This window comes from Prunus persica, chromosome G5, assembly GCF_000346465.2.
Source record: "Prunus persica cultivar Lovell chromosome G5, Prunus_persica_NCBIv2, whole genome shotgun sequence".
Taxonomy (NCBI): domain Eukaryota; kingdom Viridiplantae; phylum Streptophyta; class Magnoliopsida; order Rosales; family Rosaceae; genus Prunus; species Prunus persica.
In genome coordinates this window covers 11,819,681-11,846,455 of record NC_034013.1, presented here as the reverse complement: position 1 = coordinate 11,846,455, position 26,775 = coordinate 11,819,681, and the positions used below count along the sequence as shown (strand labels likewise).

At 38.6% G+C, this 26,775-nt stretch overlaps 7 protein-coding genes across 8 annotated transcripts; all 7 read right to left on the bottom strand.

The window, feature by feature from the left end:
- On the bottom strand, window positions 665–3,884 carry LOC18775657 (protein SEH1). Its single transcript, XM_007209291.2, has 8 exons — window positions 3,398–3,884; window positions 3,139–3,253; window positions 2,868–2,968; window positions 2,578–2,655; window positions 1,841–1,996; window positions 1,539–1,651; window positions 1,238–1,364; window positions 665–1,025 (listed from the first exon to the last, which is right to left on the bottom strand). Exons 1-8 carry the CDS (start codon window positions 3,554–3,556, stop codon window positions 894–896), a joined length of 981 nt encoding a protein of 326 aa, XP_007209353.1. The 5' UTR covers window positions 3,557–3,884; the 3' UTR covers window positions 665–893.
- Window positions 5,616–7,781, bottom strand: LOC18776911 (hydroquinone glucosyltransferase). Its single transcript, XM_007208711.2, has one exon. It carries the CDS (start codon window positions 7,485–7,487, stop codon window positions 6,042–6,044), a length of 1,446 nt encoding a protein of 481 aa, XP_007208773.1. The 5' UTR covers window positions 7,488–7,781; the 3' UTR covers window positions 5,616–6,041.
- On the bottom strand, window positions 9,110–10,807 carry LOC18776868 (hydroquinone glucosyltransferase). Its single transcript, XM_007210026.2, has one exon. It carries the CDS (start codon window positions 10,690–10,692, stop codon window positions 9,250–9,252), a length of 1,443 nt encoding a protein of 480 aa, XP_007210088.2. The 5' UTR covers window positions 10,693–10,807; the 3' UTR covers window positions 9,110–9,249.
- Window positions 12,845–14,165, bottom strand: LOC18777992. Its single transcript, XM_020564142.1, has one exon. It carries the CDS (start codon window positions 13,884–13,886, stop codon window positions 13,074–13,076), a length of 813 nt encoding a protein of 270 aa, XP_020419731.1. The 5' UTR covers window positions 13,887–14,165; the 3' UTR covers window positions 12,845–13,073.
- Window positions 15,228–18,995, bottom strand: LOC18776760 (probable GABA transporter 2). The gene is made up of 7 exons (XM_007211122.2): window positions 18,586–18,995; window positions 18,241–18,471; window positions 17,424–17,521; window positions 17,104–17,290; window positions 16,440–16,570; window positions 15,982–16,218; window positions 15,228–15,817 (listed from the first exon to the last, which is right to left on the bottom strand). Exons 1-7 carry the CDS (start codon window positions 18,671–18,673, stop codon window positions 15,428–15,430), a joined length of 1,362 nt encoding a protein of 453 aa, XP_007211184.1. The 5' UTR covers window positions 18,674–18,995; the 3' UTR covers window positions 15,228–15,427.
- LOC18776798 (high mobility group B protein 6) lies at window positions 19,229–22,154 on the bottom strand. The gene is made up of 9 exons (XM_007209871.2): window positions 21,612–22,154; window positions 21,018–21,125; window positions 20,665–20,936; window positions 20,455–20,560; window positions 20,295–20,360; window positions 20,026–20,196; window positions 19,832–19,929; window positions 19,662–19,746; window positions 19,229–19,562 (listed from the first exon to the last, which is right to left on the bottom strand). The coding sequence occupies exons 1-9, from the start codon at window positions 22,077–22,079 to the stop codon at window positions 19,434–19,436; spliced, it is 1,503 nt and encodes a 500-aa protein (XP_007209933.1). The 5' UTR covers window positions 22,080–22,154; the 3' UTR covers window positions 19,229–19,433.
- Window positions 22,808–26,569, bottom strand: LOC18777147 (protein trichome birefringence-like 23). 2 transcript variants are annotated; one of them, XM_007209912.2, is made up of 4 exons: window positions 25,850–26,478; window positions 25,168–25,442; window positions 23,426–24,214; window positions 22,808–23,273 (listed from the first exon to the last, which is right to left on the bottom strand). In XM_007209912.2, exons 1-3 carry the CDS (start codon window positions 26,241–26,243, stop codon window positions 23,441–23,443), a joined length of 1,443 nt encoding a protein of 480 aa, XP_007209974.1. In that variant the 5' UTR covers window positions 26,244–26,478; the 3' UTR covers window positions 22,808–23,273; window positions 23,426–23,440. The 2 variants fall into 2 exon arrangements, with proteins under 2 accessions (XP_007209974.1, XP_020419730.1); XM_020564141.1 differs by having other exon boundaries at window positions 22,808–24,214; window positions 25,850–26,569.

The window sequence follows — 26,775 nt, the reverse complement described above, 5'->3', positions numbered from 1 at the left end:
TATGATAATGCTCATATGGAGCACTATAATATTAGAGTCATGGTGGTGACATTGGGTAAGGCTTTGGGGTTCAGCTGGGTTTGCTCCCCAATTCGAGCCCCAACAGTTCAACACCTGGTGGTCAACGGCAGGCTCAGTTTCGCTAGTGGGGATTAATCGAGGTGTGCGCAAACTGACCCGGACACCTCATGGTACTTACCCAAAAAAAAAATATAGTTGATAACATAACCCAACCCTTGCCCAACCAAATAAAAAAAAGGGGTTTTTTTTAATAAATGGTTCACTTTTAAAAGTTCCTAAATTCGGAAATCAATGACTTATATTGGATGGTTGAGACTTTAACGAAAGTATTGCCGGTAGTGACTAAATTGATGTGTGGATCAAAAGATTAAAGACTTACATTAACTGATTAATTGAGTTGAGGGTTTGAGAATGAAGAATTTCAACAAATTCAGGGACCAATAAAAACGAGAAAACAAAACACAAGAAAGGCCAGATAGCTGTCGATTATCTTCATTCAATTTTATTTTCTCAGTCTATTTTTCATAATTGAGTCAATTGACTGGTGATTCCCTTCTTCTTTATTTTCATTTGTTTTCCACTTTTTCGCTTCTATAAAAATGACATGTCACTTTTTGTCATGCATACATAATACAATGGTGATAGCGCAAAGCTGACAAAGATTCACCAACAAAATTTCAAATTTGAACCAATGTGTAAAGTTACAATCACAAATCTTCTTTCTTACTGATCTTGGGTTTGCCGCACAGTGCTTAAACCTAGTGATCTAAAACTAAGTAGGGCAACCATGTTACCATGAGATTACAAACTGTGTTTTCTCGTAAAACAGAGAATTTGCCATTTTAACATGTAGCAACAGAGGTCGCAAGGGACTAGGAAGTGGGTTCAAATGTAGCCTCTTCATGCCAAACGCCGTTCAAATTAGACTGCCACAACCGTACTGCCCCATCATTCCCGGTGGTCGCCAATGTCATCCCACTCATGTCCCATTCCATCTGCCAGACCTAATCATAAAATGAAGGACTTTAATCAATTAGGAAGATTCACAGCCTTGCTTTCATTAGATAATTCACACTGTGCTACTAAGGCTCCACAATTGTATCACTCCAACATACACACGGTTATAATTCCACTTTTTCATGATCAGATTAACAGTAAGGATTTTGTGCTCCAAAATGAAATGATCGATAACAATTTCAATAGTTAGTATGGATACCTCGCCGTTGTGTCCTGAAAGTTGTGCAATCTTCTCCAATGAGAGCCTTCCATCTGAGTCAGGGTTTAATCCAAGATGCCATATTGCTATTCCCTTGTCAGTGGCAACAGCAATTACCTCATAGGGCCTGAATGAAATTTATACAATTTTACTCTCTAATATAAAATGGAATGAGGCCATTTTTCCTTCAAATTTTAAGACAGGCAGAACCTTGAATTTTATATGATGACAGAAAACAATATTTTCAGATTCCCACCAATTGCTCATCAGTGCTTGCATGAGCAATTAGACAATTCCCTACCTGCCAATGTTTGGTGCCCATGCAACAGCATAGACCTGATCACTGTTGTCACCAGGCAAAGCCAACTCTGCAACTGGGAGCCATCTTTGATGAGCCTGATCAAATTCCCATACCTGTAAAGTAATATCATAAGATTATGTACAATATCATTTTTGACAAGTTGACCTAGGTTCTAGATCTGAAATGATACCATGGTTTCAAAATATACTGCAGAAAAGAGAAAGTTGTGTATTGAAGGAGACAAGCCACATAAAATTAATGATAATTGATTAGGAAACAGGATTAAACAGAATTTAGAATACCTTGGAAGAATTAAGTTGTGGTGTGTTTGAATTGAAACCCAAAACAAAGCTGGATTCCTGGCTCTCTCCTCTTTGTGGATTCCAAGATATAGATGCAGCTAAGCACATGGCTTTCCCAAACGTAGACACTGAATCAATAACATTCTGAAATTCAGCCTGGGCAAAAAGATCATGAAAAGATAAGGTTACAGAGCAGTTTCAAACTGTAAAAATCTGTAATGAATCTTTCTGCTTTATGCAGGTTGGCTTTGGAGTTGGTATCTGCATAATATAGGGAGTTAATAGCACAGGAGATGATTTATCATGGTTCAACTGGAGAGATGTCATAAAAAGTAAAAGGGTACAACCATGACAAGAGAGCGTACAAGAGAAAAAGACCCACAAATAAGAGAGAACAAGCAACAGAACACAAGCTCATGGTCCATTCATTCTAAGTCGTGGCACTAAAACATACAACTAGATGAAAAAATAGGGAAATAGACATTCAAATATATATACCTCTGTTGTCTTTTTTATATGCACGAGAACAATGTATCATTTTATATGAAGGGGAAAACACCAATAATCTTATAAGATATAAAACTAGAATTTACCTATAATGTTTCAATTTTGTACAGAACTAACATAATTTGCAAATTTCAGCATTAATTTGGGCTGCATAATAATACTATAACACAACAACAGGACTTATTTCCAGGCTGTAGTATGTTATTATACTGAATCAGATAAATGATCACCTGAAGTTGCCAATTCTTCAGATCCAAGGGGTCTAGTAGCTCATAAACCTTGACATGGCCATCAGAATATGCAGTAACCTATAAAATGAAACAAATTACAGTTCATGACATTTCATTCTCACAGGGCAAATGATGATCATAGTATGTTGCACAGATTTTCTACAAGGGCACCAACTGAATATTCATGGCACCCTAAATGATATTAGAAGAAATGAATGAAAAAATTAGTACGACAATAAACATTTGTCATTTCCAAACTTGATTTCAGAACAGTAGCTATAAAAGCTAACCATTTTTAAACCTGACGGTGAGACTCCAAATTGGGTATCTAGCAGTTGAGCGGACCCACTTTTAAAGCTTGTGCAGAGCTTCCATTGAATAGGTTGCGCATCTAGACAACAATAAAACCTAATTTTTCATCAGATACAATGCTCAGTAAAAAAATAAAAAAATAAAAAAAACTTTTCGTCAGTATCCCATAAGCTAAATTAGACTGATTCAGTTCGAAGTTGATAATTGTGGAAGCTGGGTTAGAAAAGATAACAAATTCAAGGAAAATACCTTCAGCAGCCTCCTCCCACAGAGACAAAGTTCCATCTGCGCAAACACATGCCACTGCATCACCATACTCTGGAGGAACCCAAACAATTTTCACAATGCCAGCAGCCTCATGCACCTAAAACAAACAAAATTGCAATATTTTTAAACACAAAAACACAAGCTTTCAAGTGGAATTGAAAAATTAAACGGAAAAAAAAAAAAATGAAATGTGTCAATTCCTGATATTTGAAAATAATTGGAACAGGCGGGAGTTAGGGACCTTCGATTTTGAAGTGCAGGAGAAAGAGGAAGAAGCTGGGTCGCGCGTGTCGAAGATGGCGAGCGTTCCGTCGACTGAGCCAGTGGCCAATCTCTGGCTGGAGTAGTTCCACGACGAGCAGGTGGTGCCTTTATCAAGTGCCACCAGAGGTTTCTCCATGTCCGTACAGTCCCTGGAGCTCCAATTCGAGCCCAAGATGGTCAGAGGTGGGAGGAGCGAAAACCTCTTCGTGTAGGGTTTTGGTAAACGTTGGGGCAGGGTTTTAGTCGGGTCGGTTTAGACTCAGAACGGGTCCACCCAGAAATATGTCTTTCAAAAGCCTCTAAAAATTCTAGATGAAATGGCACCATTTCTATATGACGAACCTTTGTCTTTTTTTTTTTTTGGGGTCCAAACTGTCATGACAACTTAATACATGTAAAGATTTTCTATTTAAACTCCATATTTTTTTTTGTTCATTTCATATTCTGAGTTCACCCTAATTTCTAATTTAAATTTTCATAATTTTTAAAAAAACTCCACTATCTTTTCAAACTACCCTTAAATACACCCCCCAAATTGGAAAAATAAAATAAAATAAAAGAGTTTTTCTATTTACACCTCACTATCTTTCTACTACAAACTATAGAAAAAACATATATCTAAACTGAATAGTGGGGGAAAAGATGAAGAAGACCCCTATTTTTTGAGAAGAAGATGAAGGTCCATGTGCTTGCTGCAAGACAGACAAACTCGCTAACTATTACAATATATTGTTTACTGTCAATGGAAAGAGATCCTATACCAAATAAAGATTTCTAAATTAGAAATTAAATGAGGAGATATTTAGTTGCATTGTAGACAAGAAGGTGCAACTTACCTCAGCAAGAACAAATTTCACTTACACGAAGGTACAGTAATCATTTATTGTTTACTTTTGAGCACATAATATGTCAAGTAAATAAAAAATTAGAACAACTAAGCAATCAACAGCCAAGCAATCAACAAAGGGAAGAGACTAAGATCATTGCAGCCAAGCAATTAACAAGCATTTCCGTAAGCTTCACACATATTTTAAAGAGATAGGCTCCTCAATGTTTTATATCTTTAAAGAGAAGAGTAATTTGGCAATAAGAGTTCGTATTTTTCTAAAACTTAATATGAAGAGTGGTGGCGTGTGTGTATAGATGTACTGGGGTTAAGTATTAAGTTGGTTGAACTTTTTTGTCTTTTTACACAATAATAAAACTTATAGCTTAATGATTTAAATATTAGGGTGAACAAAGAGAAATGCGGGGTTTAAAGAGAAAATCTCATACATGTAAGAGTTTTCTTAGAATTTAATTAACAAGTCATGTTAAGTATAATATCTTCTTGAAACTAAGGGCCTGGTAACGAAAGAGTGGGTTTCTTGTTACACATATAACCTTTTGTAAGTTGGTATTAGATAAAACCCTAGCCCCATTTGTCCCAAAAAACACTCTTAGAGCCATTTCCACTTTGAGGGGGGAGTAAGCCATTGTTCTTCCCCCCTCACCCCTCTTCTGTTCCTCTCTTCCTCTTCACCTCTTCCCCCTATTTTCAGAGACAAAGGGTTTTCCCTATTTGTCTTAGTTTTGTTATGATTTTCATATAACCATTACATGTGGCTGCGGCTCAGCGTCAGATCTTTACCTGCATTTCGGCGTCGAATCTCCACCACCATCTTTTTTGCAATGTCTTTATGTTTGGAATAAGTTGCAGAGACTCTTTGGGTTCTCTGTGTAGTTTTCACCTCTCCTTTTGTGAGAGTTTTTCATCTCTCCTTGGTGAGAGTTTTATTTGTATAGTTATGGCTTGATTTTTTCAAGCTTTATTTCTTTTTTATTATTCTAAGTTTGCAATCTTAGTTGGGATGCCTATACCAGAGTTTCTTCGATCCTGCCTATCGTTAGTGGAGACATACCAAATTTTCTTAATTTTGATATTTGACTGCTCCGTTATTGTAATGGCCTTTTTGTGTCTAGTTTGTATTGACCTTTTGTGGCTAGTGACTTTTTTAGCTGAATTATGAAAGCAATTATAGAATTTTTCAATTAAAAAAAAAAAGGACCTGGTAACGAGGTTTAGAGTGTGGATTTAGGATTTAGGTTAGGTGTTATCGTATTATGTGCTAGTAATGAATTATATAACGGACTTTAACGTATAGTAATCATTAAAACAACAATCATCAAATATCATATAGGACTACAAATGGATGGATCACATAATTTTACAAGGCCCGTGTATTTGAATATTTGAAACAACAATGATATCAAATATTTTATAAGACTACTAATAGATGAATCATTTTTTTTTTTTTAAACAAGACACATGAACATGTTACTATTAACCCTTATTAAACAAGACAAACATTACTAAAGGCAAGAAAACCGCACAAGTGTCGTGTATTAAATTTGTAATTTGTAAAGTGAAGCATGGACGCATTATATCAATCACTTTAGGTTTCTAATTCTTCCATATTTGAGTGATACGGACAAGTGATGTAGCAGAGCAGAGGACCCTTCTTCACTCAAAGCCATTTCATCTTTAACTTCGATCTCTTTCATCTTGTTTTGGAGCAACTTCCCCATCAATCTCCATTGGAACACATACGAGAAAAATTGAAAGAAACCAAAACCCAATCTCAATTGTGGCCCTTCCATATCTCAGCCACCTCAGCCAGTGATTCTGTGGACGACCCTCCTTGGCTCAAGGCCACTTTGGCTGCCTCTTTCAGCTCTTTCATCTTGTTCCTCAGCAATCTCCCTTCATCCCCTTCAATTAATCCCCTTGCGTACCTGGCAATATCTTGGCCCTCCACTATGCCCTTGTCATTCATCTCGACCCTCCATGCAATCTTTATATCATCAGCCAACAAAACTGCGTTAATATATTGCTCTGCATAGAGCGGCCAAGCAATCATCGGCACGCCGTTCACTATGCTCTCCAATGTCGAGTTCCACCCACAATGGGTCAAAAACCCACCCGTTGACTCGTGACTCAGCACATGGACTTGTGGGGCCCAAGATGGGACCACTAGGCCCACCTCTTTGGTCCTCTCCAAAAACCCATCAGGCAAAAAACCCAATGGGTCCTTCTGTTGGGCAGTGGAAGAAGAACTAAAATAAGTACCATTTTTAGCTGTCTCATTTGGGCTCCTCACAACCCAAAGAAACCTTTGCCCACTCATTTCAAGCCCTAGAGCCAGCTCCTTCATCTGCTCAAGTGAGTGGGTCCCACCGCTCCCGAATGCTACAAATAACACTGACCCACGTGGCTGCCTGTCTAGCCATCCCAAACACTTGTGATCCCCATCTGATACACCGGCTGAATCGAGTTTAATTACCGGTCCAATGGGGAAAACCGGTGGAAACCCTTGTGATGTTCGGGCTTCCTTCAAAGCCTTAAAAATTTCAGGTTCCAAATCTGTAAAGCTGTTTACCATAATCCCTGAGGCCAACTTGAACTTCTTGCATATCTGAAGTGTGGATTTGTAGCCTTGATTGCTCCTATCATGAACCGGGTCCAAAAAATCCCTACCGTGGAGTGGTACGCAACCTGGAAAACGAACCGGTTTAGGCATGTCCCTATACGCACAAGAAGTGGTCTCATCAAGCCACGGCAAATAAAAGCCAAAAGACAAAGCCATAGCGTTCGTTGACCAAAACATGTAGGGCGCCACATGGCATTCATTAGCCACATCAAATGCGTCCGCTCCAAAAACGTCGACTACAAGTGCCACTAGGCGAGTTGACTCAGCTAGGACCTTGACAGAGTCGCGTAGAGCGGAGAGGGACCGAGTCATGGTGAGGACGATTCGTGCTTCAATCTGAGCGTCCTCCGGGAGGTCATCGAAGTTTACGGGAGGGAGAAAGGTGGAGGATATGGACTGAGGGTTAAGGGCTTTGAGGACTTGCTTTTGCGGGGTCATGGACGACCCGTCGTTCGGAATGATGAAGGTGACAGTGAAGTTGTGTTGGACGACGAATCGTTTGGCCAGCTCGACGAGGGGAATGAGATGGCCCAGTCCTGGAGTGGGGACGATGGCCACATGGGGTGGGTTGAGTTTTTGCTGGGTGTCTAATTCCATGGTTGGTTTAATTTGTGTGGGGTTTGTGGGGTTGCCGAAGTATTTAAGGAAGATTTTTGTTGACCGTCGGATGGGGGTGTTGATCAGGAGTGAGGATTTTGGAGACCGTCGGATAGGGGTGTTAAAGGTATTTTCATGACAGAGACCAAGACAATTGTTTGATTTGATAGTCCCAAGGCTAATTTAGTCATTTGCTCTTGTGAGAAAGTCCCCCCACATCCTCTGCCAAGTGTACCTCCCATCCCATCCCAAGATAACATATATAAAACAAAAAATATAAGAAAAAAACATGAACAACTAAACCGCGTGGTAAGTCTACGAATGAATAGTTAATGCACATGATGAACATATCAACGTACAAAAATTACTATCTCATCGATGATGTGATAAGATTCGTGGCAATTGTTGATAGATTCGTGGGAATATCATGTGACAATTTGGTACAAATAATTAGGTGAGTTTATTCACAAGTTTTGGTGGGAGAAATTAGTTGAGTTTATACACAACTTTAAAACCAGGAAAAAAAAATTTTGAAGAAGAAAGAAACCAACATGGCAATGGCTGCTTCATTTGAGGGAGAAATATCCCAATATAAAGAAAGCAATTTTCGTACCAAACAAAAAAAAGGAGAAAGTGGGTGTGTTTTTTGTTATAGGTTTTTTTTTGTGAAAAAATTTGGGGTAGGCAGGTGTGTTTTTTGTGAAAAAATTTGGGGTAGGCAGCTGCCTACCCTACCCTTGATGTAGGATCGCTATTGAGTACTTGCACTTTGGTGCAATGGGTCGAGCTGCCAACTGACCTAACTCGTGTTTGTATTATACAATAATCTTTTTAACACTCTAGAAAGCGAATCCAATATACCCTACATTTTCAACCAATATTTTTATCATTTTAAATTCTTAGAAGAGTAACCAAGCTTCACACCAAGCTCATTATAGTATTTCCTCCGAAAGACCAAAATCAACTAAGTTAAATGTATCGGATTATTATAGCTAGGAAGTACAAATTCCCTACGATTGACAAAACTGTCTTCTTCCCCTTTTTTTCTTTTTTTCTTTTTTGTCTTTTAAGTTTCGCTTTTGAAAATTATGTTTGACCAACTGCACCTCCGAAGATAACAATAAAGATTTATATAAAACAAAAGAATATAAGAAAAAAACATAAACAACTAAACCACGTGGTGAGTCGAGGAATGAATATATGAACAGACAAAAATTACTCTACTAATTGATCATCTACTTTTTTCAAGAGATGAGTCTACGAATGAAGTTAACGTAAGTGGTTTTGTTCGGTAGCTTGCCTATCTCTTCATGTCAAAGTCGTACATTAAAATAGATAATCCTAATCTAAGCCACGTATTAAAATAGATATCCTAATCTAAGTCACATATTCCATCTCTGAAGTTAACGTCACAGCCCGTCGACAGGAGTTCAAGTTCATTTTGTCTTGGGAAGAGATGAGTTCAACCTGGAGTGAAATAATTGGACACTGGAAATGAATTTTAAAGCCTATAGGGCCTTTTGCCTGGAATGTTATGTCAGAACTCAAATATAAATACCATGATGAGCTACAAGTTATTTGTTAATTACATATCAAACGTACATATCTAAAAGCGATGCATGTAATGGAAAGTGATGTTTTGATGACAGAATGAAGTGGGAAAAGATAACAAATTATTTTCAATTCAGATAAAGGCCAAGGAAACCACATATGTTCATTCAATCTGTAATGAAACCATTATTAATTGACACATTAGGTTAGATTAGATCTTGAGGCCCTTCCATATCTGAGCCACCTCAGCAAGTGACTTGGTAGAAGACCCTTCTTGACTTAAAGCCAATTTGGCTGCCTCTTTACACCCTTTCATCTTGTTCCTTAGCAATTTCCCTTCATCACCTTCAATTAGGCCCCTAACATACTTAGCAATATCTTGGCTCTCCACTATCCCCTTATCATTCAATTTAACACCCAAAGCAACCTTCAAACCATCAACAAGGAGCGCCCTATTCATCCTTTGCTCTGCATAGAGTGGCCAAGCAATCAAAGGCACACCATGCACAATGCTCTCCAATGTTGAGTTCCATCCACAATGAGTCAAAAACCCACCCGTTGATTGGTGACTCAGCACTTGGACTTGTGGGGCCCAAGATGGGACCACTAGGCCTACCTCTTTCGTCCTCTCCAAAAACCCATGTGGTAAAAAACCAGAAGGGTCCTCACTGCCTTGGACATTAAAATAATTTGCATTTTTAGCTGTCTCATTTGGGCTCTTAACAACCCAGATAAACCTCTGCCCACTCAATTCAAGTCCCAAGGCTAATTCAGTCATTTGCTCTTGTGAGAAAGTCCCCCCACTCCCAAATGAAACAAACAACACTGACTCATTGGGTTGCTTATCAAGCCACCTCAAACACTCATTCCCTTCAAACCCATCTGCTGAACTGATCTTTATTACTGGTCCAACCGGATAAACCGGTGGAAGACCTTGTCCTTGTTCCTTGAAAGCCTTGAAAGCACCCGGTTCCAAGTCTACAAAGCTATTGACCATAATCCCAGCAGCCGACCTATACTTCTTGCACATCCGAACCATAACTTTATAGGCCTCATTGGACCGGTCTTGAACTGGGTCCATAAAATCTCGACCGTGAAGGGGAACACAACCCGGAAGTTGGATTGGTTCAGGCAAGTCCCTATACTCACAAGTAGTGGTCTCGTGAAGGTGTGGGAAATGAAGTACAAGCGACAAAACCAAAGCTGAAGAGGGGAAAAATATGTAAGGGGGCACGTGGAGTTCATTGGCCACATCAAAGGTATCGGCACCAAAAAGATCAACGACAAGTGCCACCAGCCGAGTTGACTCGGTTAGTTCTATAAGTGAGATGCGCAGAGCAGAGAGGGACCGAGTCAAGGTGAGGGCGATTTTTGTTTCGACCATAACGTCGTCAGGGAGGTCATCGAAGCTCACAGGAGGGAGGAAGATGTAGGATATGGCCTGAGGGTCGAGGGCTTCAAGGAGTTTCTTTTGGGGTGCCAAGTGCAACCCGTCGTTTGGGATGATGAACGTGAAGGTGAAGTTATGATGGAAGAGGAGTAATTTGGCTAGCTCAACGAGGGGAGTGAGATGGCCTATGCCTGGAGTTGGGACAATGGCAACATGGGGTGGCTTGATCAGATTCTGCTGCTGGCCATGGGTGTCTAAAGCCATTGTAGTGTAAGTAAACTCTAGGGTTTTTGGGTGTTGAAATGAACGAATATGGAAGAAAGATGGAGATCATTATAAGGAGGAGTTTGTGTCGTTGAATTATTTGATGGGTTTGGAATCTTTGAATGGGATGATAAGGTCATGGGCTAATGACAGAGACTGCGTGGCTTTTTGTGTCTCTTTTTGCTTTGATATCTTCAACTTTAACCAAAAGCAAATCTGTATCATTGTTCAGCATTTTATTGTGTTTACTTTCAAATTTTGTCTCTTTAATCTTTTCCAAATTTTGATTTTTTTGAGTAAAAATGCTCGTAAAAAAAAACTAATATAACATAAACATACACTAAAATAAAATAAGTTAACAACAACAAAAATTAATGCATAGAATAAATTACATCATAAAAAAAAATACTTATAGAGCCCCCCATTGTGAGATAGATATATTTAGAGCCTGTAATATTCCATCGGAGCGTTAAATGAGACTCTATCCACCATATTTAGAGCCTCAATTATTGGGGATGGCCTAATCTGCCGACTTTGCATCTCTAATTTCAAATACAATCAAGTTTGATATGACAAATTAACCCTCAAGTCCTTTTCAAGAACACGACTCCAAAGCCTACAAAAGGACGTACAAGCTTTTCTCTGTTCTTTTCCTCCAATGCTGCCTGTTATGTTATGTTGGAGGAACCAAAAGATAAAGAACTTCCAAAAGCAGTTTATTTCTTTTTGGGTCGAGTTTTGGACATGATGAAAAGCCCAATCTTGCTAGAAATCGACCAATTTTGGGCCAGATTAGATCCCAAGGGAAAGGACTAAAATGATTTTCTTCATTGATTTCTTCTTAAATACAAGATTTTCTTCATAGTGAGAATTAATTGATTTTTTGTTTGTTTGGGTTTGAAATTTTGAAGATTGTACTTGGCCCAAATTATTGCTCATTTACTCACTTTGTCATGTATTTAAAGAGGAGGACACTGATCCCGACAGCTCACTGGTCTAAAATTTAAGAGGCTTACCGACCAAGATGTGTCAAGAATGGCCTTCCACATAAACAACCTGGTCCCAACTGCCATTTTACCAATACGCATAACTGGTTTTGGACACATGAAGGCATATAAAACTCACCTGTTAAGAAATTATTGTGTGGTACTCGAACAAGATTTTATGATATGTGTTAAGAAATTATTGTGTGGTACTCGAACAAGATTTTATGATATGGCGTTAAGATTAAAAGCGTACAATATTAATAAATATTTGCTTATACGAGTTATATCACGTTGTCCCACTATTGTTACCCCATTTCATTCTCGATAATAAATTCCAGTACTAAATTATTAATATTTGTTACTATTATATTTTTATTACCATCATCATCCTCTGATTAGGTCCTTAATTGAATAAGCACAAGTATTCAAACCGCTTTCATCACTAATGATGATAAAGATACACTCGAAACTCGATAGATACATTTCACCCACTGCATCTCTATCGTCAATTTCTTCCAGTATGATATTTGGCAAATAGGTTTTGTCTAGTTACTATTTCTTACTGAAGTACAATTCTGTAAAATATCATGGATATATTATATGATTTTTATTTGCCAATTTTATTTATTTATTTATTCCCTACTAAACCCATGCATAGTACTTGTGTCATGGTAGTGATGCTAGCTACTGTTATTGTAGCTTAATTACCGGATGATTAAACTATATCTAGACATTGTCTTTTGTTTTTGTTTTTTTTTTCCTGAGAAATTTTAAAATTGCATTAATAATTTAGTTAAAAAATCAATAGCCAAAGAGAGCTAATACAAATTAGCCACAAAGGGCCATTACAATAACCGAGCGGTTTAACATCAAAATTAAGACAATCTGATACGCATCTATTAACAATCACGCAAGATCGAAAAAACTTTGACATAAACATTTCAACTAAAATTACAAATTCAAAATAATCAAAAAAAAGATAAAGTTTAAAAAAACCAAACCATAACAATACAAATAAAATTCTCACAAAAAAAATAAAAATCTATCAGAAAGAAAATTTGTGTGATGGATTTGAGGCGACAATCGTAAGAGTATTGGACAAAGAACAAGCAGCCTAAAATGTGGGGGTTAAATAATATATTTAACCCTAGATCGAAGCCATGCAATTGACCAAGGCACATATACGCATTGACCATATAAAGCAGTCAATAATACAAACGGATGAACTTGTCAAAGTTATAAACCCAAAGAAACATGATAATATAAATAATTAATTAATAGCATCGATCATAACACATTAATTGTAAAGGCCATATTAAATATTTATAATATATATGCAAAAATTAGTATTATTTTATAGCTAATTATATAATAATTAAACTATATATTCATTAATTAAGCACATGAAATACCAATATTAGAAGTACTAGTAGCTGTAAATCGCTCCGAGGTTGTCTTCCCGACCAACGCCCCAATCTCCGGGGAGAGACCACCGAAATTAAACTCATGAGGAGCCACCTCAGGAATTGTCGTAAGTGCACCTGTCTTGTCGTACACAACAAAAAACCCGTCCTTGATGTTGGCCTGCGGATGATCTGGTACTCTAAAAACGACACCAGAATTGTTGTTCTTGTTGTTGCTGTTGCTTGATTTATTTGGCTTGAACACGGACCTCAGAAGCTTCTGAATCGAGCGAGAGAGCTTGTTTGACGAGGGTTTTTTGTTGGAGGCTGTTATGGCTGGCCGTGAAGGAGGAGGAGCAGGGGGAAGAACTCGGCGATCAGACAGATGAGGCATTGACATGGTTCTGCATGATATGGCCGAGTCGATTTGGCGCTTGAACGAGTCGAGCTCTACCGAGTCGTAGAGTGAGCTGCCACAATCCCACACCGGCCTGGACTTGTTGAGAACCAAGGCTTTAGATTGATTTTCATCGTGTTGTTGATCTTTCTTTTGATTCGGGGTTGGACGGGAGTCGAACTCTTGCAGTGAACGACGACGAGGGTTTGAGGGTAACAGGTGATATTTGCCACTTGCGTTATAAGCTTCTCCGACTTTCATCACTTTATATTGATGTGCCTTGTGTTCTTGTGATTTCTTTTGGTTCATTGGAATGGCAGGATGAGAGTCGAACTCTTGCTGTGAGCGTCTGCGCGGATTTGAGGATAAGTGCTCTTTGCCGCTTGAGGTATAAGCACCGACCTCCATTACTTTCTTAATATGAGAGAGAGAGAGAGAGAGAGAGAGAGAGAGAGAGAGAGGTGGTGTTGCTTGGAAGCTCGAGAAGTTTTGTAGATGTGTATATGTAGAAGTTTGGGTTTGAAAAATGGTTGGTGAATATTGAAACGCGTTAGTTATGAGTTATGATGACATAAAACTAAAAAGAGGGAGGTGGAGGTGGAGGTGGCAGCTACCCTGCTTTGCAAATTGCAGAGTGTTCACGGCCTACATATTTGGACCATAACTTTACTTTCAGGCCTTTGCCGTGTCCAAGCTTTCCAAAGCTTTCCATTTATTAAGCCCTCGGCTCGTTGAAAAAGAGAGAGAGAGAGAGAGAGAGAGACAGAGTAACCTTTGACTTTTCCTGTCTTATCTTATTATCACCAAACAAGAAACAGAAAACAATACAAAACAAAAAGGAGAGATAACTAAACAACGACCAGTCTTTCTCTTTTCAGGAGATATATGGTCATAATCCAGTTTTCTCGATCTCAAAATTTTAAAATATAAATAAATTAAAAATCGTTTAAACATCTAGTTGTGACGGAAAAAAAAAAAAAAACCATTGATCCCATAGTTTTACTCTTTGAATATTAAGTTCGACGAATCCGGATAAAAATAATTTTTAGTTTTAAAATAATTATTAGGAATTGCAGGTAATGGAAGCGAGTGACTACTTTTCCATTATTTTGGTTTCATACAAATCAGCAGAAGCAGGTATAATAATATGTTATTGTAAATATATATATTTATTCCCTTTCTATGCGTCTTTGTTTTATATTAATTGTTGATGGGCATGTTGCTTAGACTTTTTGTCTAAGATTTCAGATCGAATTTGTTCAATTATTTAATATGGTACATAACATGAAAGGGTGTCATCATATCCTTCAAGTGCTTATTTATCAAAATTGTTTAGGTATAGGGTTTGATTTCCTCTAATATAAAGGAAATGTACAGATCACGTGACTACGGCGTGCAATTGTATCCCAATTTTCATTTTGGTATAAATATTTTCTATGTAGTTGGGTCAATAAGGCTTAAATTAATCAATGGGAATGTGCCTTTGAGAGTCCACCTAAATTAAGGGACACATTAGTACAGCAAGGCACAAAGTCACATAATTAAACCCTCTTCCAAAAATCTCACGTCAATGACTCAATGTGAAAGGATCAATTATGAAAAACCACGCTTTTAATTAATATTAAATTGAGATATTCATATCCTACATGATTAAAATAAATAAAATAAAACTTGGTCCAAGTTCTAGAAACTAGACAGGTTTGCTTGCACAATACATCACACCAAACTGAGATTTGTCAGCAACTACTATTTGATCAAACATAATCTCTCAGATTTGAATATATACTCATAATTTGTTTAGTTTAAGCTTATATTTGAGAAAATTGCAAATCAGCTTAATTAGGAAATTACAAGGGCACTAAACGGTACAGTTTCTCCCTGGCAAAGGGGGTTAATTAGATTGTACATTTCACAAGCAAAGGCTGCTGTGTGGTTTTATGTACAAGCTTTTAATCAACCACATCATCACTAAAAAGCTTAAATTTGCTGGCATCAAGAACCAGTTTCCTTACAGACGAAAATGTGCCCAAAAGTCCGGCGCCTGTGAACACGATCATTATAGATATGTTGATCCAATAAATGAAGGTTGATTTTGGAGGCTTATAGGTCTTGTTGTAGAGAAGCATTGGCAGGATGAAATCTAAAGGGATGAAGCCGACAGCTCCAACCACACCGCTTATGTCTCCGAAAAATGGAAGCATTGCTGCAAAAAAACCGCAGAGCATCATGTACAGGGAACGGAGAATTATTCGAGGAATGAGATTCCTTTTTGAAAACATTCCTTGATTGACATCAGCTGATTTCTTTTCCATGATCTCATAAGCAACTTGAGAATAAACCTGCGTCATATTGGAGAAAGATCACCTCAAATGCAATTTTAAATAGGCTTGAAAAATCAGACAACTGTACAGAAATGTTTTCCCTCCACCATTGTAGTAATTTTCCCCTCCTGTTATAGACTGTAATTTTCAACTTGGTATGAAAAGTGCATGAGTAAGCTTACCAGGCCAATGGCTAAAAGCTGAAGGAGTACGAAGATCACAGTAACTGCAAGAACCCAAGTTGGAGCCAGAGAAGGTCCCTCATCTGGCATTAGGCTCTGTATAATGTTTGAACTAGCTTTGTTCCCAAACACCCAGTACCCGGACACTGCAGTTGAGTAGAAAGTAATGAAAATTACTGTGTAACACATGACAAGACCTTTTACCATCTTTCCAGTAGCTGGTGGCGCCAAAGTTGCCTGCATTGATCCATGGGCACATGATAGAATTAAATAAAAAAGAATATGTCAAACAAGTGATTGCTTGACCTAATTTTTAGATGTTTATGATTTTCACACTAAGACACATGTTCCCAAGCATTCTAGTTAAATCAACCAGATCATGTAATGGATGTGCCAACTAGCATGGGAAAGCTTGGAATTTTGCAACTAATAGAAAGTTCCAAAGAGGCTGTAGTTACTTGTATTTCAGGAAGAATTCCGTTCCCGAAGATAGCAGCAATTATGGAGATGGAAGTGAAGGCATTAAACAGCTTTGCTGAATTCGAAGATTCTAAGGAATAGTCCCTCGCAGGGGCATTCTTAGACGTACCTATAGGAAAAAAAGAAATGTTTACCACAGGATTAGGACTTGCTTTCTTAAAATAGATAAATAAATTTCATGATCCAATAACTCAACTGGTTATCTGGTCCCTTTAGTGAAAAATATACTGTCATTACTGTTGACAATTGAAAGCTCCAAGTCTAACTGCTTTACTTAGAAACTTGATAATCGTCGAACCCCTTCTCGAGGATTACAAAGGGCATTCCCTTGAGTATTTATTAACAATAGAAGCCCACGCTAACATGCATGATGCATGTCATACAAATTCAATTCCGATTCCTAATTCGGAGGGGTAAGAGTTGTCAATGACACAATGCTAGTTTTGGCACCAGGGAACAATTTGTTGCTCTAACTCGTCCAGAAGAATCAAGTTATTTTCTTTCTGTTTTGATGATGCATGAGTACGATACAAGAGTAAGATACAAGAGCGGAAAGTTGCAAGCAAGATATACATGCAATTCTATGCACGAGTGGCATATATATAAATGATGATGCTGAAGGGATGTTGAAGGATTCAGTACCTGCATAAATACAAGCACCAACAACCAGGAATGAGTAGCCCAAGCTGAGAAGCAGCGAACCAAAGTTGATGTGCCTGAGGGAGTGGAAAGTTGGAAGCTGAGAGATGACTATCATTACCACTGTAACCATGGCTATGAAGTGGTACAATTTCAGAGATCCATTGGGAGAAAGTTCTGAATACATAATCTTGCCAAAAAAAAAAAAAAAGACAATCAAGATAATGCAAGGTTACTAAAATAGGAATCAGTTCACAATAAACCAATTTCCTATTGATACTTTTGGAAGCTCATGTGCTGATGAGATAATAATGATACCATACCTTAAGGCATTCTCCAGCCAGCAAAATTGCTCCAATTCCAACCCCAGTGTTTATGGCCGTTTGAATGAATATCACAAAATAAAACATCCATCCTGACCCTGTAAACAAAACCAAAACGCCCCACACACTTGCAGTTAATACAATTAAAGATTCCACATTTCTAATTCAAGCAGGACAGACACAGAGCACCACTAATAAACAATGTAGCCTTTTTTGTATTAATCAAATCCAATTTCTGCACCAATTTCAGACTAACGTTTAACAAACAGAATAAATTCCCAGCTGCAACAAAAAAATAAAAGATCAAAGATTGGTAGTGGTTTCAAGTTTTCAAACTTCCCTACCGGCGTAAGAGCCTAGGCCGGGTTCTGGACGACCAGGTCAAACCCGACCCGACCCGAATTGACTCAATTTGCAATTGAATACACGTGTCACAATCCCACTACATTCACACACCCCACACGTTTTGTGGGCAAGAGCCACGTGTACTTCAACGTCGTCGGATGGAGAAGTCAAAGCTCAAAGAGAAGAGCACCAGAGAAACAACCGGAGCAAAACGTGTAAACGAGTCTGCCGCCGCCCCAAAAGGACGCAAACACGACCGTTTCGATTTCATTTAAAAAAAATTCGCGCAACAAAAGAAAAATAAAACAAAAACATGCAAAATTCAAAAGAAATTCAAAAAATTCAAGAAGTAAGAGGAAAGCAAAAACATGTGGTGGTTAGTTGATTAGTTTTTTTTTGGGCAACCAACATTTACCGAATTACCAACCATTTTACCAAACGACGTCGTGTTAGAGTTTTTGCTCAGAGTTACCTAAGACATCGGCGGCGAGTTCACGGAATCGGATGTGGCGGCGGCCAGCCTTCTCGCAGTGGTCGAGCACCTTGGACATGAGGTAGTAGGAGTAGAAGGTGACGACGCCCATGGTGGTCAAGCACAGGAACCCTGGGCCCCACCCGAGGCCTCGGAACGCGTACGGCAGCGTCAGTAGTGTGGGCCCCACTATCGCCGTCGTCAGATGGAACCCCGCATGCCACCACTGCCCTGTATAATAATTAATAAATAATATTACTTAACGCATACATAATAAACCAGATAAATTAATAAAACTGGACGAAAACAAAAACAAAATTAGAAGGAATTTGAAAAATGTGCGACCTTTTGATTGGAGGACGAAGACTGCGCCGGCGTCTTCGTCACGGCTGGTCTCGAGGAACGGTGCCGGGTTCGGAGGCTCCGGCATCATTTGGTGAGAGCCGCCGAGAGAGGAGGGTGTTGGTGGTGCAGGGGTGCGCAGGTTAGTGAGGACTGAGCTTTAGGCTTAGTTTTTTAGGTTCTTCCGCTCTGGAGGAGTAAACTAAGGGCTAAAGTGCGCGGGGTGCGGAGAGAACATTTGCCGCCCGAGGGGAAAACACAAACACAAATAGGTGGTTACATACAGGAACGGTTTTAACTTATTCCAGTTATTCTAAGTAAGCCTCTCTCTCACTACCTGACTTTACAGAAATGTCCCCTTCTGCTTTGTCTGTTTTCGTTGCAAGTTGGGAGAGGGGGGTCGATTTGGTCTCTTCCTTTTGCGCACACGTTGGTGTGAAGGAATAAATTATCTATTTTGTTTGCAACCCAGCAAAAGAAAGTATCTTAAACGGCGCGTTTTGGTCACTGTTTGTTCGTTTTTGGAAAGCAAGGCACTTGCGGCGTTGTAGTTGGTGTGAAACCTAAATCCTTTTTGGCAAGCAAGGCACTTTCAAACAAAACCCACTTGCATTGTTGTTGTTGGTGTGAAGTCGTTCAGTGTTAATAAATGTCAATAGCCAATAATACTTCATTGAAAAAAACAGATGGGGCCATTCATTCATTGTTGCAAAGACTAAAAGTTAACATCAAAGTTGAAAATTAAAAAAAGAGTAGAGAGATCAAAGTCAGATTAGGGCGCCTAAGGCCATCAAACTGATGGACATGACCTACATGTGCTCAAAAAACACTTGAGCATGAATGAATGAGAATCAACAGAGAGAGGTTGCAGCAGCAGAAGCAGCAACACCTTTGTTGTATTCTTCTAGTTCCTTCTTGTATGCCTCCATTGCTTCAGCAGCCTTGTCATTCCAAGGCTTCCTCTCTTCTTCACTCAATTCCTATACAACCCCCAACAGCAGAAAAAGGATGAGTTTAATTAATCAATCGAAGAAAAATGTTACCAAATGCAATTTTGAATGAAAGAGAGGGAAACCCACCTTCCATTTCACTGAAATCAGTGCAGTGATGGTGGAGCTGTTGGTCCCTGGTCTCTCCTCCAGTAGACTCTTTCTTGCCTCCTTGCTACAGTATTCAAAAGAAAACCACAAATCAGCTATTTTTCTGTTTTACAGGGTTTTGCAACATTTACTGAGTGAGTTTTTTTTACCTGAACAAGATGTATGAGGAGGCAGGCTTCTTGGGCTTGTTGGGATCATCAGCATTTTTCTTTTCTTCCTTCTTCTTCTTCTGATCCTCCTTTGTTTTCTGTTTATTGTACAACTTGATTAGTAATCATTTAGAAAAAGAAAAAAAACATGTGACAGAAACAATAATAATCAGTGAACAATTTGACTAGCAAACCTTAATGATGTTTTCTGTCTTCTCCTTCTTCTTAAGCAGCTGCAAGGCTTCATGCTTTTGCAGTTTCATCAGCTCTTCCTCTTCCCTTTTAAGACTGGAAGCTTCCTCTTCCTTTGTCTGTTTGTAAACCTCCATCTCTTGCATATACTTCTCCTTGTTCTTCTTTGCCATCTGCAAGTTTCGAAGAAACCCATGAACTTATTATGTTAGCTGGCGCAGGGAAAATAACATCACACAAGAGAAGGAAAAAGCTTTTATGTGCTTGCTACCTCTTCATATGGACGTTTTTGTTTCTCTGTCATGTTTTTCCATTCTTCACCTGTGATCTTTGCAATCTACAAAATAGTCCCAAAGTTGACAAATTAAAAGAGATCAAATAAGTAAATATGGATGAAGCTTTTTCAAATCCGGATGGTGATTTTGAATTACCTCAGGGACAGTTTTGCTCTCTGCAACCAGAGCTGCTCGCCTCTCATTTGTGAATAGGAAAAATGCTGACATCGGTTGCTTGGGTTTCAATGGATCCTTTTCTTTCCTGTAAATCCAAAATAAGTAAAATTATCAATTCTATAGTCTCCTAGATAGAAAGACAGACACAGAGAGAGAGAGAGAGAGAGAGAGAGAGAGAGAGAGTTTTACTTGGTTTTCTTGTTGTCTTTCTCTGCTTCTTGTTTGAACTGCAGGTATTGTTCAAGCAACTCCATAGCTGTCTTCTGCTTGTGCTCCTCCTCCAATAGATGCATTGCTTCACTCTCGCGCTTCTCTTTTGCTGTCACTTGCAAATAAGCTTCCTTCTCAGCCTGGTACCTCTCTTCATAAGGCTTTTTCTCTTCAGCAGTGACGTTCTTCCACTTGGCCCCCAAAATGTTTGAGATTTCTTTGAACTCTGCCTCAGGGTTCTCCTTCTTGATCTGCATCAAAATCCCAAAAGAGAATTTAGAAACTGTTTCACATTCAAATCCCCAGAACCAAATTATACTCTATCTCTTTACCTCATTCCATTGATCTTTGCACCACAGGACATAAGGAGGGGCTGGCCTTTTCTTTTCAGGACACCCCTTCTTTTTCTTGTCGTTCAGTGATTGAACAATTGGGAATGCCTGACAAGGATATAATAACAATTGTGTCAAATCCCATTTCAAGATTATAGCATTAATTTGATCAAACACCTAAGAACCTATAAATCAAGAACCCTTATGAAGCTTGCACATCTTCTCACAATTTACCAGTAACCAAACAAACGAAAAACCCAAAATCAAGGATCATCAAACCAAATTTCAGGTTTTTAATGTTTTGCCCATTCTCTCAGAAACCAGCCAGAGTCTCATGCAACAAAAGAGTCCAGGAGAAAATAAAGATAAAATTGAAGAAAAATAAAGGGGATCGACAAAGAAAACCCTAAGAACCTAAATCAAGAATCGAGGTTTTAATTTTTTTCAAAAAATACCCAAACAACATATAAGAACCCTAAATCAAGAATAATCAAACCACATTTCAAATCTTGAATACATTTTCTCAGCAACTACACAACACAAGAACAGTAAACACAGAAAGGAAGAAACGAAAGGGGATCGAGAAATACACACCATGGTGGGTTTGAACTCCTTCAGCTTCTGCAGCTTCTTCAACTCCATCTGAAGCTTGTCTTGCTCTCGGCCCTTGGTTTCAAGCTCTTCCTCCTTGAGCTTCAAGATCTCATCTTTCTCCTTCAACAGCTCTTCAGTCTTCTCCTTCTCAAGCCTCATTTCCTGAAGCTTCTCTTGCATTTCTTGCAGATCTTTCTCGAAAGACGATTGGGTCTCCTTGGACTGTTTCTTGGAGGCTGCGGCCTTCGATTTCGATTTCTTGGGGGATGCGCGAGGCTGAGAGAGGCTCTCATGGTTCTCCTTTGCCAGGTCGAGTTGAGATACCGCTTGGATCGGGCTGGGATCAGGCTCGGAGACCTTGCCGGCCTGGATATTGGCTTCATTTCCAGATGGGTTTTTGTCCTTGAGCGCCCTTCGATTGGTCCTTGCCTTCCTTGTGGGCACTTCGGCAACTGCAGTGTCAGCCATAGCACAGAGAGAGAGAGAGAGAGAGAGAGAGAGAGAGAGAGAGAGATGGAGGTTGGAGGATTTTGATTTTGAGTGGTTGTTGAGTGGAAGAGAGCGGTGTTTATATGGAGACGGCGGGGGAGACCCAACGGTAAGATTTTTAAAATTCAAATTAATTTTTGAGATTGGATAGTTGTTGGAGGTCCGGGACTTGGCCTTTTTTGACCGTTGGTAGAAACTAGGAAGCGGGCACAAGTTGTCAACTTGTTACCATATAGAGAGCACAATTTGAATTATCTTCCATACATGGTTCTTTTTTTCTTTAATTTGATAGTTTCCTTCCATATTGGCCAAAAGGAAGTGATAAACAAAATTTAAAATAATTCTTCATTTGGCAAATCCCATTTCATACATGTTCATGGCAATTTTAATTTTACAGTTAGTGTTCTCAGAATGAAAGGTTGTTAATAAAAACTACTGATTATGTAAATTTTTCTTCACATTATGTATCGCCAAATTTACAGTCTAATAATTTAAGACATACGCATCTGACGATAGATTCGATTTAACAATATATATAGATGGATTTGTATATGTTTGTGATTGTCTCCAGAGAAGGGAATGGATTTGGATGGGAACAAGTCAATGCTGGATATTATGCAAGCTTTGCATAAAAGTTGGATGATTTATTCAGTAGGGCATAATTGGAGAAAATCATGCATTCTTTTTTTCTGCATAAGGGTGACATGTATGAAATACCTCAAATTTTACTCATGTCAAAATTCTCAAATATGAATATTCAATCAGCTTAGAGACCATTATGATCATTTACAACGTAACATTTCACACTTCTTGCAGATAAAAGAACAAATAATCTTAAATAAGATGAAAAGAACAGATTTATGAATTAAGATTAAAAAAAATTGAAGTTATAGCTTGAAATAGTGACAGAGGTTACAGTCCTCTCGTTGCTCAAAGGAGGTCTAAAGTGGCTGAAAGTCTAGAGGGGTGGAGTGGAGAGTCAAATTTTCACTGCGAATGTGGAGGTAACTGCTCTTCCACTACAGCTATGTGCCTGGACGACAGAGATAACAGTTCATACAACATGATGATCTTTTTGCGGTATTCTATTCTTGGTAAGTACGTATGAGGATGTCAATGACAGGCCAGTTGACACTCGTAAAGGTGCAGTCGGGGAAAAGATGACCGATTTATCTGGAGAAGAATGAAGAATTGTAGTATAGACAAGGCATAAAAGGAATATGAGTCATCAGAAACTTCTGCAAGAAACTTTACCAGGATCCAATATATATATATATGCTCTCATGATCTAGAAGGGGTCACAAAATAAGAATTCAGGCACCAACCTAAGCTTGATGTTCTCAGCCATTTACCACCATCTCCATTAATATATCATTCCAAGAGTCTATTGGCCCTGGTAAGCACCAATGCAAACAATCAGTCTGAACCTTTGCGTTTTTGTCATGGTCAAATGGATGATAATGTCTATATGGACCTGGATGCCCATCAGGCCTCATCAAAGAAAGCGGGACAAGGTCAAGGAGTTTGAGATTCACCCCACTTTTAGAAGCTTCTGCAGCTGCCTTCTCAAACACCTCTAGTTCAATTCTACGCAGAATCTTATGTACCTCCTTCAGTTCAACCTCACCTTCTTTAACTGGGGCTGTTCTCTTGCAATTTCCCCCATTAAACCACTCCCCGTTCTCAAAGTGATCAGGCGTGGACGTTCTAAAAAAGATCATGCCCTTGTAATCAGACGTTACTAAATAGTCCATCACAAAACTCAGGACTTTACGATAAGAAAAATCAAACCCCAACTCTGTTAGGTTCCTTTTAGGACAGTAATGGCATCCCAGCACTTCATTGTTCTCATAGTAGATTGCAGTTTTGAGAAACCATTTCCCTGTTGAAATTACCATATATTCCCAACTGTGGTATTGATCCACCCATGTCCTATCAAGCTTGTCAAGATGCAGCTCAACTTCAGATGTTGCCACACCATTATAGTCTTCAAAAATAGCAGCTTTGGCAAGAAAAGGGGACCAAATAACTGAGACACTGAAATTGTAAGATGGAAAATGCCATCTTCGGGACCTATAATCCTTGTCATGGTACACTTGAACTGCTCGTTCAACCTGAAGCACAATGTTTCAATCAGATTTGGCACAATCTCTTTAAAGAAGTTAAGTTCTAGGCTTAAACAGTCAAAATAATCAACACTGAATCCATCAACCTAGAATATTGAACATTAATGATGGCATGTCCATATTGTAAACGGATGAAGCATTGACCAAATGCAGGAGACAAAAGTAAGGTACAAGCCTACACTTGTTCATGTCATATCTATTATGGTAGCAATAAACATGTGTCTCTGCATGTGCACACACAGACAGAGGGTGGGAAACAGCTTTATTCCAACTCTATTAACTTCTTTAGATCAAACAATTTCATTGGAAAACATTTGTATATCAGGACCCTACTTCTGTAAATAAATATATTTCTTTTCTATGTTTCATGTGGTGGGGTTGCTTAAAGCAATAAATGAAGGCACAATAAGTGGTGCAGCTAAAAAGTGGTAGCAGGCTGGGGAAATTTATAGGCAGTGCAAAAACCCAAATTCTACGGAAGCTCTAGTGAACTGAGAACAACAGGCATCAATGAAGACTAGTGAGGATGCATAAAGAAGTTCTTCACGATTTATTCAACAATTCTCAGGATTAGAAAGAAAAAGGTTCTCAAGGGGATCACATATACTGGAAACTAAAAAGTTTACTATCACTGAAAGTTCACGTCTTCTCCCTACGATAACTTGACTTGGTTTTACAATTCAAAGATGCTAACACTGATTCAGGTTCAGTAGGAGGGGTAGACAAGCCATGTAAGTTGTATTAAGGAAAAATAGGAAGGACATGAAAGGAAGAATCTAGGTGTCAAATAAACACATTGTGCAGATCCTAACTCATTTAAGCTTCTAGGAAAAATGGAGACTTCAGCTTTCAAGATGTGATGGATTTTTTTTTAACACTAAGCTTCTGTTCATTTATCCAAAGGCAGCATTTATACGTGATAATGCAGTTCTAACAAATACCGTAGAGAGCATGCACAGCAATGATTGGACATGGTTGCGAGATATCGAATCACCAATCAATGCCCATGCTTTATTCCTCATCATTTCAAGGAATCTCTCTGGATCAAATTTTGGTATTTCACAATCTCGCGGATTCCACCTCCAGTATAGATACCCTGTATCAGGCCGCCCATTCCTTATACAATTCTGAGGATTTTCAATAATGGGGCAGCTCTCATTGTAAGCTGGACCTGAAGTATTTGGAACCCAATCCCCAGTGAAAAGATCACACTCTCCTGCACAAGATTGTACACAAAGTTTATTTCCATTGAAAAATACATCACTTCATACAATTCCAAATAAATATAACACTATCTGAAATAAGAGATTCCAGGAATAGTAAAAGGGGCATTCAACTGAAGTAGATAGCAGTAGATCAATCCGACTACTAGTATCAGAATAACACAACACAATCAGAAATATTACTAAAATAAAACAAAAACTACAAGATTTCCCAATATATAGAAGCAGAAGGGGCAATTTCCCAGCTGCAGATCTCAGTACACTCAATTGTCACTCACATAGTCATAGTTTCCAATAACAGCAATTTACTCCTAGCTACTTTTAGATTTCTCATGCATACAACACAAAAATAGAAAGAAAGGGATAAACAACAAGAACCCAGCAAAGAAAAGCCAAATACCTTTGAGGGGAGGTATCTGATCCTGACCATTTTCTGGAACTTCTGCAGAAATCGGTGACTCTGAAACCACAGTTTTCTCAGGAAAAGGAGTTTCTTTTCTGGGTAAAGGTATCTGATCCTGATCTTCATCTTGTGGAAATCGTACAGGGATTGGTTCATCTTGTGGAACTTTAACAGAGATTGGTTCATCTGGGGGAACTTGTACAGAGATTGGTTGCTCGGCAGCCACAGTTTTCTCAGGAAAAGGGGTTTCTTCTATTCTGGGTGAAAAATACCCAGTAGATGTAGAAAAAAAGAGACGAAGAGCAATACCCATTAAGAGAATTGCAACTACAAACTTCACCACCAAATGCTTGTGCTTGTGATTAAACGATAGATTCCAGTTCAACTTCATTGTCTTCACCACTTTCTCACTGCTCTCTCTGAAAAAGAGAGTGCAGTCGAGATCTTTGAAACCAACCAAATGCTTGCGGTTGCTGCTTATTTAGCTGATGGAGGAGTGTAGTAAAAAGGCTTAAAACCCAGATTATCACTTAAAAAATAAAGTTTTTATTGGGATTACAAAATGTAACATTGGATCGAAGAGGGATTTTCTTGCGTTGTGGTTGCTTTTTGTCTGCTTTGGGATACTGATAGTCTTATAAATAAGTTCAAGCTGGAATATAATAAGGGTGTCCGAATAAAGTGATTAAAGTGATTATTGGTGATTATTGACGAATTATTAGAGAGTATATTTATGTAGAACAAGAGAAGCGGCCTGGTAAGTAGGAATTGCATTTACCCCACAACCCTTTCTTTTCACTAAAAAGAAGGGAAAGGGTAACAATATTTATCATTACACCGGAGATTCTAAGTTCGATTTCTTATCTCCCAATATAACTTGTATATATTAAAAAATAAAATGTTAAGAAGTAAAATGTAGGCGC